Source organism: Triticum aestivum, chromosome 6D (genome assembly GCF_018294505.1).
Source record: "Triticum aestivum cultivar Chinese Spring chromosome 6D, IWGSC CS RefSeq v2.1, whole genome shotgun sequence".
NCBI lineage: Eukaryota > Viridiplantae > Streptophyta > Magnoliopsida > Poales > Poaceae > Triticum > Triticum aestivum.
Genome location: NC_057811.1, coordinates 133775056 through 133785588, shown reverse-complemented (window position 1 = coordinate 133785588; position 10533 = coordinate 133775056). Strand labels below are relative to the sequence as shown.

The window sequence follows — 10533 nt, the reverse complement described above, 5'->3', positions numbered from 1 at the left end:
TATTAGAACCTAAGGCCTACTGGCCGTTAACGCCCTGCGCTAGCCAGCCCACCTGCCTCAAGTACTGTGTTTTCTACACACTTTTCTTCCTACGTTTTTTCTTTTTTCCTTCTTTTTGTTTTCTTATTTGAAATGGTTTTGCTTGGTTTTTATTTCTTTTTCATTTTTCTCAATTGAATGAATGTTTAAAAAAAATTGATGAACATTTTTGGAATTCGATGATTTTTTCCAAATTCTTTGAATTTTTTTCAAAATCAATGAACTTTTTTAATAATTTGTGAACTATTTTTAAAATTAATGAATATTTTTACAATTTGATGAGATTATTTGCAAAATCGAAGAACTTTTTTAAAGTTTAATAAACTCTTTGCAAATTCGCTGAAAGTTTTTCAATTTCGATGAACTTTTTCAAAGCTGTTGAACTTTTTTTCAAAGTCATGATTTTTTCTTCAGTTTTTGTGTTTTTCTCAAATTCATAAATTGTTTTTGAATTTGCATTTTCATTGAAATCTTTATTTAAAAAATGAACTTCTTTTGAATTCATGAACTTTGGGGCTGCTACACGTCGGCTGGCGGATCTTTTAAAACGATCCGCTGCCTCCCGAGCCGTTGGATGTGACGTAGCCCAACACAACCCAGCGGCTCAACGTCTCCCTCTACTTCGCAACAGAGATCTTGTTGCGGAAACATCTGCAACATAAGTTATGTTGCAGAATATATAGAATATATTTTTTGTAACATAGATTGTGTTCTGGATTATTTTTTTGCAATAGAGGTCTTGTCGCGGATTTTTGTTTGCAACATAGGTTTTGTTGCAAAGTTTGTTTACAAACAGAGCCGGTGTCGCAAAAACTTGTCTAAGTTGCAGTCCTCATCGCCGCTATGGTTTGCAACACCGCTGCTGTTGCGAGATAAGGTAAAGGGTCACGTGGTAGGCAAGGGAAATAAGTAATGAACATGTGCGAGAGTGTGTGAAAACGCATGGATCAAGGGCAATCCAATGGCTGCACGCGTGACGGTACTCGCAGTGCGATCAGCCAGCGGAGCATTAGTCTTTCCCTTTTTCCATTTGGTGAACTTTTTTTTGCATGTTCGTAAACTTCATTTGAAAACTGTGAACATATTTTCAAATAATCGAAGAATGTAAACTACTATTTAGTACTAGTTCTTAAAGATTTCGCGCTGTAAACACTCAATAATAGATAGGTGGTCGAGTGGTTAGGCTGCCTGTACAGAAGGACGATGGCATTTTTATGCCGGTTGCGTTCCCATAGGAGCTCCCCGGGCCCGGGATCGATGAGCGGGAAGCCTCTGCGAGGCCAGACCAATGGGCTAGTCCGGCGCCCGTCCGTGTCCAGAAACAAAATCTCTATGATTGCCAGCGCCCGGTTCCAACGAAAAAAAAAACCCTGCAGTCGTTCGTAGTACAGCGCATTTGCGCCACGTGAACCTCCACGGGCGATCCGCGGCACATGCGCAGGCGATCGCACGCACGGCGCGCCCAATCAGAGGCCCCGACGACCCTGTAAACGAATCTCATGGACCCGGGAAGCGAATCTCATCGAATCCGGGCCGAACCGCAGCGAACCGATCAGAGATCACAGGCCCGTCCCCGTGGGACTCGATCGCCCGCCAACAGACCGCCCGCCCTATATAAGGCCTGGCTATCGGCGGAAATGGCTAGAAGGCGCGCAGGAAACATTATTGCAGAGAGAGAGAGAGAGAGAGAGAGAGAGAGAGAGAGAGAGAGAGAGAGAGAGAGAGAGAGAGAGAGAGAGAGAGAGAGAGAGAGCTAGCTGTCAGTTGTCCGTGGCGGGCTACGAGGGAGGGAGCAGGTCGCGCCGCGCTTCGTCGCCGGCCAACCATGGCGTGGTGGCGGGAGAGGGTCGTCGCGCCGGTGCGGCGGGCCTGGCTCGCCGTTGCGCGGCGGGCGCGGAACCGCAGTAAGTGCGGCTACCTTAGCGCCCAGCAAACCAACCTCCATCGTTTCTGCAACGAATTATCTCTGAATTTCCTTTCGGATTTTTTTATCTCTGAATTAACTTGCGAATACTTGCCATGGCTTTAGTTCAAATTTGAATTAAAACCACGATAAGTATTTTGGAACGGAGGGAGTAATTACGAAATGATTACAGTTGCTGCACTTTGTATACTATAGTTCTTATAAAATTACACTAGTACCCTAGTAGTAGTAGTAGTATAATATGTTTTCCCGAAATATAAATAGACAAATGTGCTGAGGAAAGAACAGGTCCATGCATAAAGTAAAATCAAAGGGGGACGAGCATTACAATGCTGCTGGTACTAAACCTATGCTGCCTTTGCTTATAACGGCCTATTTGGACATATACATAGTTCTAGGCCAACGAACAGGTTTTTTATAGACTATCCAGTCTTTGGGTACTTTGAATTCCTTATCTTATTATTTTTGCTAGCCAAATGTAGTCTTAGAAAACTAGGAGCAACGCATTTTCTACCACACGAAAGCTTGTATTTTCTACTGGTAGTTAACAACACTAACCATTTTTGTTGGCAAACCGGGCGCAGGGAGCACAGGGGTGGTGGACCTGCACAGGGACGTGCAAACCTGCGGATACGACGATGTTCAGGTGATGTGGAACATGCTGAGCTCGGAGAAACATGCCCTGGGCCACAGGCCGGCGGCGCCTGAGAAGCCGCCGCGGCGGCGGGCCTCGTTCTGGAGGGCGTCGTTCTGGAACGTCGGAAAATGCGTGGCGCGGTGAGCCCTGCGACTGAATTCTGGCGCAGATAGCGGCGACACTGCGCCATCTAATAATCTCCAATAAGCCTGCTGCTACCATCTGGTGAGATGTACAGAGAATGATGCTCACCTGTAAGATGTTAGATGGGGCTGGGAAGAATGGGTCAGGGGCATCTCGCCTGCTGGCTTCTGCTGTTTGTATTGCTTTCCCTGCTTTGTTGTGGAATGAATCAAAGGCGGCAGACTGTGGCTTAATCCGTGTGACGATGCTACAAATTTCAAGCTCTGATCTTGTGTGCTTGTGGCATGTAATAAGCATCCAATCTCCCGTGCTAATGTCCAAGTAAAGTGAGGCAAATGATCCAATCTGTCTTTTCCGTTTTCTCAAATTAACAAAAAAAGAATTGTAAACACACACATACCCCCCCCCCTCCCCTCCCATTATTTCAAGATGTTTTAACTTTTTTCTGAATCAGATGTATGTAGACACGTTTTAGTGTGTTTGTTCACCCATTTCAGTCCCTACGTAGCCATATTCAAATATTCAAAGCGTCTTATAATAGTGAACGGAGGAAGTATTACACACCATACGGGTAAAGTGCTGCAATATGGCACGAGGCAACTCAAAATTGACACAATACTATTTGTGCAGTTTCAAATCAGCCTCCTATAATAGGGCAAAAAAATGGTGTAATGTAAAGCGACTGATTATGAATGTACATAAAGTCCCTAAAGATAGACAAAAATTCTCCGCCTCCTTTAAATCACGATGGAGATTTCAACTCCAGTGCTGCTCCAGAGAAACCACAGGCTACTTTGGAATTGTACACAAAAAAGAAAGCTGGAAGTTGGATGAAGAACATTCAGATTATCTTATTGACACTGAAGAGACTTCCTGCAGCCAAAGAAAAGTGAACATTAGACAAGCGCAGAATTTCTTTAACAAAAACTATTTTGGTGCAAGCCAAACAGCTAATACTGGTTCAACCCACAAGGCATCTTTTTATAACTACAGCATCTAGTATGAATCAAAACTGCTGATAGTTTGCAAATCAAACTCGGACCCTAAGTTCTCACGAACACCATGATAAAAGGCATGCTGTTCACCAAAATTGGAAATATATATTATTAAAGATGTGCAAATCATTCTTCAGCCGTATTCTCTGCAATAACAAACTATCATTTGAAGGAGCGCTGGCAAAATGACAATACTAAGTTCTGCTAGGATAAAATACTTGATATGAGAGATACTTGATTCCATTCTTAAAACTATTTCAATTACTGCACTAAAAACTAGTAAAATTCATTTTAAAACATACTCAAGCATTCACTATCCAGTCATGAATTATTCTGTAGCAACCGTGCCATCATAATATTTCGTAAATGGAGTTCATCAATAATAAAAGTAAGCAGGTGAAGTACATGCAATGATCTAAGCTTAAAGTTCAGAACAGACTACGCTAGGCAATACCACAGAACACTTACATAGCATTTCAACCACCAAAAGATCTAGATACGTTGCATCTGTTGAATCATTTCAGGATCCAACAGTCCACTGCTGTAACTGGATGGCACAGGGGAAATTTCCTGCCTTCCTTGCCACTCTTCACCAGGCCTTAAAGTAATTGGCTTCTCAATACGTGCAGCCCCTACACACAGCATGCACTTGTACTCCTCGGCACCAAAATCTGGCATTGCTTTTGCTTTCCTGTCCCATGGGTTCCAAACAACTGCAATCAAAGGAAATATAGCGATGACACACCACAAAAAACAACTCGACCAACCAGGCACTAGCACCTGGTGGCATTGTTTAGAGAAAAACAACCTGACACCAGTCACTGCACGGCGCAGAATACATTCCCCCTCATGCAGGGTCGAACTCTGGTGGGCAGATTGGCACTGGCACATGCCCACCAACCGAGCATTTAACGACGACAGACCATGGAAGTAAACAAAATCAAATGCCAAAGTAACCACTCATGTTTCCATAGTATGGAGTATGCTAAATTTAGAAAGAAAAATGAAGCTAACTCACCAACATCTGGAAGTTCCTTTTTCCTTAATACGAATGTCCTTTTTTTCTCATGGTCAATTGTCACAATCTTGGGTGGGGCACTTAGATATATCCTGTCCACCTTCATAATCAACATTCAACAGAGTTAGTGCCTTACCACAGTGGCCCCATAATATGAAGCATATACAAAGCTTACTTCAGATTCAAATACAACTGCATCGCCTTGTTCAGTACAACGAATCTTAGATTGCAGATTATCATGATAGTCCAAGGTATCCAAACCCTCAACCCGTACTTCGCTGGAATGTGAAACACATGCTTCAGAGAACAAAATATTAAATCCTAAAATAGTGCCTAAGTAAAAAAAATGTGTAATAGCCAAGTTGTTCATTCGCAAGTGTATCTATTCTGCAATTGAAATAGTGCCGAAGTATTGAATCCTAAAATGGCTCATTCAACATGACTCAGCACTACAGAAAATGCTATAGAAGGTACAGTCAGTCCTTCCCAACAAAATAATTATAGGAAATACAAATACAAGTTAATACAAACAAAAAATTAGGAAATAAAGTAACATTCCAAAAGGTACCTGATATCAGAGACTGAAAAGTATGTGTGGTATGCAAAAGTAAATTGGAATGGCTTGCCATCAGCATTCTTATTTTTTATTCGAGATGTGAGGATCAGATCTCCCCTCGGGCTAAGAGCAACTTGCAAACGAAGTTCATAACTGCAATGTATGGATAATCAACATCATCAATTTAACATGGGAACAAGGAATTTAATATTTACTAGACACAAACCTGTGTGGCCAGGTCTTCATATCTTCTTCAGACTGCTTGAGTATCAAGTCAATATGACAATCAGAAGTGGTATCTGGAAGAGGAGGACTCTCATCAACACTCCAAAGTCGGTTCCTAGCGAATCCATGCTGTTCAACAACTCCGTGGTTCCCTAACTGCATGATGGTAATGCTCATTTGGGTACTAATACATTGGAAAAGCATAACTAGACTACTAACAACAGGAGGAGCATACTTGAGGAAAACAAATTTGTATGCCCCCACGAATCGCTTTTGGTGGTTTGAAAGAAGCCTGCAAAGGAAAAATATGGAATGCATGATGAAGCGTAGGCAAATGATGAATGCAGAAGGCACTCCAGAGAACAATTGGTCCACAGAATATCCGTTTATGAAAACTAAATATATGAGTACCTTCTTACTGAGAAATAACTGTTGTTCTCCAGAGTTATTTTTCCAAGAGGTTACTTGGCCTCCATACAAGTATACCTGATAACAAAGAAACCGAGAGGTGTTGAATGCATTTATACACATAAGTTCAAAAAAATCATATACAGAGACACTGGGATTTTATGCCTGTTCAGTTGGATGGATAATCAAGCAACGCGGTATTATCCTTATGGTAGGGAAACTGTTACCGATACTTTTTGTATTGTACATCAATTCCTCGAAAGCATGCCCTTAATGAAGACATAACTGCTTCAGGACTGGCTCAAGCTCAACTAGATAAGATTATAAACATAGATTTATATGAAGTTTTGCTACTGAGGCACTGAGCTAACCATACAGCCGTAATTACTTCAGACTAGATCACACTTCAGTTTGCATTGCCAAAGCAAAGAGATGGAAACTGGTTTAATGAAACAACTCAAATAAGTATGATGTCCTAGCAATTCTAAATACTGTCCAACAGATTTGCCCCCCATTGTGCAGAAGAACGTGTGTTCCTATGTCCAACTGTCCAAGAGAGGACGGGAGATAATATTGGAATATTTGCATTAACCTTCATCATCAGGTTTTTCTGAAATACTGAAATACTATAAAATAGAAATTAATTGACGAGTTTGGCAGCACAAATGTCGACACTAGGGGCATACCAACAGTGTCACATCGAGGTTTGATAGGACATCAGCCTGATAAATTATTATTCAGCCGAGCTGTCCAGAACCTTTATAATATACTCCAGAGACAATTAAAACAATACATGCCAATTCTTTTCAGAATAAGTCAGTGCTGGCATCTTGCATGTTCACGAATTAAATGTTCCTATTTGTTCACTGGCGCCAATTAATAAGAACTCTAAAAAATATACAATAAAATTTGAAGGATGAGCAGGCCAGGCCATCAGTCATGACCAAGTAATTTTAACAAAAAAAAAAATAGTGAACATTGAACATGCCAAGTACACCAAAAGGATATTGGCAAGACCAGGTTAAGACACAGCTAAGCGAAGACATCACAGAGCCCACACCGGACCAACCATTTATCCACATAGCTGAACAATCCAATCAATCACTATTAAAAATCATGGAATCGCGGGGAAAATATCATGCGCCTCCACCAATGTCAAGGGTCAAACAAAAGTTGGCATTGACCGAACTATCTTTATCTCCTACATGGTCGCAACTCAGGTACATTTATTCAACATGAATTGCATTAATCCCTCTAGTAAACCACAGTTAACAACAAGTACAGACTTAATTACCCACTTATTTACTGTGACAGTGCAAATGCATTTTTCTTTTCTTGCGATGACTGTGCAGATACACCCGATCAGTCCTGCCCAACTCTTCGACGAACTAAAACCAACCGATTTGTGTGGATCGCGGCGAGACGAATGATCAGGTCGAGCAAAAGCTTCGATTTCTACCACGGGCAGCGCACGAAGGTATCGATCGAGTACCAGAGATGGCGTGGATTAGGGTTTAGATGGGGGAAGGAGAGGGAAGGGTGACCTCGGCGGAGCTGCCGCGGGCCTCGCGGAGGACGAACTTGTCGAGGCCGGTGGCACGCTCCTTCACGCGCTCCACGGAAGAGGCTCTCCCGGCCATCCAGGGCGGGTCCGCACGGGGAGGAAGGCGCTGGATCGCCCGGCGGCGGACACCGCGGCCGTGGTCGCCGAGGAGGAAGTGGCGGTTCGGGCCCGGAGAACGCGGCGGGAAATGGAGGGAACACTGAGGTTGGAAGAGGGGAAGGGGGATTATAGGAGGCACTTTCTTGTTTATAGGAGGGGTGGAATCGAGCCAAGCAGGCTCGTGGCTCGGGTCGCGACGCTCAGGCTCGCAAACAGTCGAGGCTTGGCTTGAGAGATAGAAACTTTCTATACTTGGAAGATCGGAGATGGTAATAAAATTAAATTCTGGCATGATATTTGGGCTGGGGATTGTTCCTCAAAGTGCAATACTGGGAAGGGTGATGATAGGCGCCGGTCGACCGGCCCAAATTTGGGCCGGTCAGCGCACAACCACCAGATTTATTCCTATGCAACCGTTGGATTTGGTCCTTTCCACCCGTGTCGTCTTCTTTCTTCGCACCGCTCGCGAGATGGAGGTCCACACGCTCCCACGGACATATCACCGCCCCTCGCTCACCGCTGTTGTTGCCGTACCCAAGGAGCTCTGGCGAGGTCCCGCTCGTGGCCACCGATCTAAAAAAGCAAAGAAATCTTCAGTGATCCGTTGAAGCAAAAACATTAGCAGGTTCCAGCAAAAAAAGATATCGGTTCCAGCAAAAATACTCAGCAGGGAGAAATGGTTCCAGCAAAAACAAATCAGCAGGGACAAATGATCGTAGCAAAAAGGATTGCTGTTTCCAACAAAAATAAACACTCGTTCCAGCAAAAAATAACTCTGTAGGAAGACGCCCAGTGGTTTGATTGTAGCAAAACAGAAAAGATGGTAGCAAAAAAATTGCTAGTTCCAGCAAATATAAATAGTGGTTCCAGCAAATAAATTTAGTAAATAAGACTCCCAGTGGTTCGATTGTAGCAAGCAAAAAAGCTAGTTTCGACAAACAAAAACATTGGTTCCAGCAAAAAAAGTATGTCGTAGCAAAAATCATCACCTGTGCGGGTTCCCCAGCAAATTCAGACACCGGTTCCAGCAAAAATTGTTGACGGTCCCAACATGGGTGCCCGCCGGTTGCAGCTTCTCTGCCTGGTACTTCCAGCACGGCGGAGTGGTGGTTCCAGCAACTTCATCAACGGCGACGGCAACTCTGGTCGTAGCCGGATGCCCCGAGGGGTCGCAGCATGGCCCTGCTGGATGCGCTCGCGAGCTCGCCCATCGGCGACCCCGATCCCGCTGGATGCACTTGATGGCCCAAGCTCGCAGGCAGCAGAAAGTGACGGCGCGGCTTCGCCGGCAACATGGTGGCCGAGGAGTGAAAAGCAGCGGTGGCAACCCACTGCAGTAGTGGCTGGTCCGATGGGGAGAAAGGATGGGTGAAGAAGATGCGTTGCAGCTCTGGCAAGAAAATGAATGGATGAGAGCCCCCGTGAAGAGATAAGGTAACTTAAAGCGGTTGTGGGCCCACCAGCCACGCGTATCCCTCGCGCGAGAGTGCGTTCTGTTAGCCGTATGATGCGAGTCAATCAAACGGCTCGCGCGCGACCGGCGCAATACTCAGCCGGTCAGCCGGGTGGAAAGCTTTCCCTACTGGGAATTATTTGAGATCTGTAATCAAACTGACTATGTGGTGTCTTAGGTGTGGGATGGTTTAAATCTGAAGCTTACCTTCAGAAGGTGTGTGGATAAAGCCGGTTTTGATAAATGGTGTAGTTTAATTGAACATATTAAGCAGTTTCCCTTGTCTACCTCCTCTGATATCCCTGTTTGGACCCTAGAAAACAAGGGATTTATTCAGTTAAATCCTTTTATCATGCTATTAATTTTGGAGGAGTGGGGTATGAGATTGGGGATAGCCTCTCGAAGGTGCTCTGTCCCCAAAATATCCGTGTCTTTTTATGGCTTTGTGTTCATAACAAAGTCCTAACTAGGGATAATCTGGCTAAACGCAGGAATCTTGAAAATATATCTTGCCTTTTCTGTAATGAGAATGAATCAGTCCATCATCTCTTTTTTGAAGGTGTGGTTGCAGATCATGTATGGAGACTAGTTGCTGAATTTTTTCAGATTGCTCAAATCAAAAGTTTTGCGGACATTTGTCCCTTGTGGCGGTTACACAAATCTAAACCTGTGCTTAATATGATTGTTGCTGCCTCCTTGTGGAGCATTTGGAGATTGAGGAATGATTTTTGTTTCCAGGGGCGTACTTGGAAGGGCATGGGCTACGTGTTTGTGAAGCTTCGCGGTTTTCTTCATCAATGGGTTGTTCTCTGCAACGCCACTCAAACGACGCTCCTAAAGCAATTCATCTTTGCACTGGACACACGTCGTGGGGAGCTACTTCGCATCGCCTGGGACTGAATCTCCCCCTTGCTGAATTTGTTGAGCAGTAGTTTGTTTTTCTATTTCAGTAGGGGCAATGTAATGAAAAAAGGAGAAGACTTGCTAGTAGTTGAGTGGTTGAACTTTTGAATCTGGTGTGTGCTGCTTCTTGAGCAGGATGGGTTTTTAAGTTTGTAAGGGCTGTTGCCCGGATCTGGCTTGTGTGTTCTGTTTGCCTCATCAATAAAATGGGGCGGGGGGGGGGGGGGGGGGGGACTTTGCTGAACACAGGGGGCCCATAATGCACGCTGACCGCAGAGGGGTGGGGGCCGAGGATGTTGGAGATATGCCCTAGAGGCAATCATGCATGATGATATTTCCTATGTGTTTATGAATAAAGATAGTCCTTGGACATTACCAATGATGTGTATCAGCAACTACGTGACTTGTTTGTGGGACTATGCATTGTATGATGACTGTCCTAAAAGGTCCCTAGTCGAAAGGGCTGTGTGGACGCGCAGCCGACTAGACTAGCATATGACACGGTCGATGGCTTGGTCTCACTAGCCATGGAGCATTGGATGCTAACCGGATAATATGGACTTGGAGG

At 44.2% G+C, this 10533-nt stretch overlaps 2 protein-coding genes across 6 annotated transcripts; one reads left to right on the top strand and one right to left on the bottom strand.

Annotated features, from left to right (window-relative positions):
- The first annotated feature begins 1730 nt into the window (after positions 1–1730).
- LOC123141342 (uncharacterized) lies at positions 1731–3014 on the top strand. The gene is made up of 2 exons (XM_044560517.1): positions 1731–1943; positions 2548–3014. The coding sequence occupies exons 1-2, from the start codon at positions 1865–1867 to the stop codon at positions 2742–2744; spliced, it is 276 nt and encodes a 91-aa protein (XP_044416452.1). The 5' UTR covers positions 1731–1864; the 3' UTR covers positions 2745–3014.
- Positions 3015–3263: 249 nt separating this feature from the next.
- On the bottom strand, positions 3264–9016 carry LOC123144108 (putative glucose-6-phosphate 1-epimerase). Of its 5 annotated transcripts, none has more exons than XR_006471274.1 (10): positions 8599–9016; positions 7491–8182; positions 5950–6024; positions 5774–5830; positions 5540–5694; positions 5326–5466; positions 4933–5035; positions 4548–4857; positions 4208–4452; positions 3264–3617 (listed from the first exon to the last, which is right to left on the bottom strand). XR_006471274.1 is itself a non-coding variant. In XM_044563133.1 (10 exons), exons 2-9 carry the CDS (start codon positions 6193–6195, stop codon positions 4232–4234), a joined length of 936 nt encoding a protein of 311 aa, XP_044419068.1. In that variant the 5' UTR covers positions 6196–8182; positions 8599–9015; the 3' UTR covers positions 3264–3617; positions 4208–4231. The 5 variants fall into 5 exon arrangements, 3 of the variants coding, with proteins under 3 accessions (XP_044419068.1, XP_044419066.1, XP_044419067.1); XR_006471275.1 differs by having other exon boundaries at positions 4208–4621; positions 4758–4857; positions 8599–9015; XM_044563133.1 differs by having other exon boundaries at positions 4758–4857; positions 6112–8182; positions 8599–9015.
- Positions 9017–10533: the final 1517 nt, after the last annotated feature.

What these genes read in the sequence shown, in the direction of transcription:
- LOC123141342 (XM_044560517.1), top strand. Translation starts at nt 1,865, where the DNA reads ATGGCGTGGTGGCGGGAGAGGGTCGTCGCGCCGGTGCGGCGGGCCTGG. An exon ending in GCGGCGGGCGCGGAACCGCA is followed by an intron (nt 1,944 to 2,547) that starts GTAAGTGCGGCT and finishes AACCGGGCGCAG; the next exon opens with GGAGCACAGGGGTGGTGGAC.
- LOC123144108 (XM_044563131.1), bottom strand. Translation starts at nt 7,901, where the DNA reads ATGCCAGAATTTAATTTTATTACCATCTCCGATCTTCCAAGTATAGAA. An exon ending in CCCGCGGCAGCTCCGCCGAG is followed by an intron (nt 6,025 to 7,490) that starts GTCACCCTTCCC and finishes CTTTGTTATCAG; the next exon opens with GTATACTTGTATGGAGGCCA. An exon ending in TTTTCAGTCTCTGATATCAG is followed by an intron (nt 5,036 to 5,325) that starts GTACCTTTTGGA and finishes TTCACATTCCAG; the next exon opens with CGAAGTACGGGTTGAGGGTT.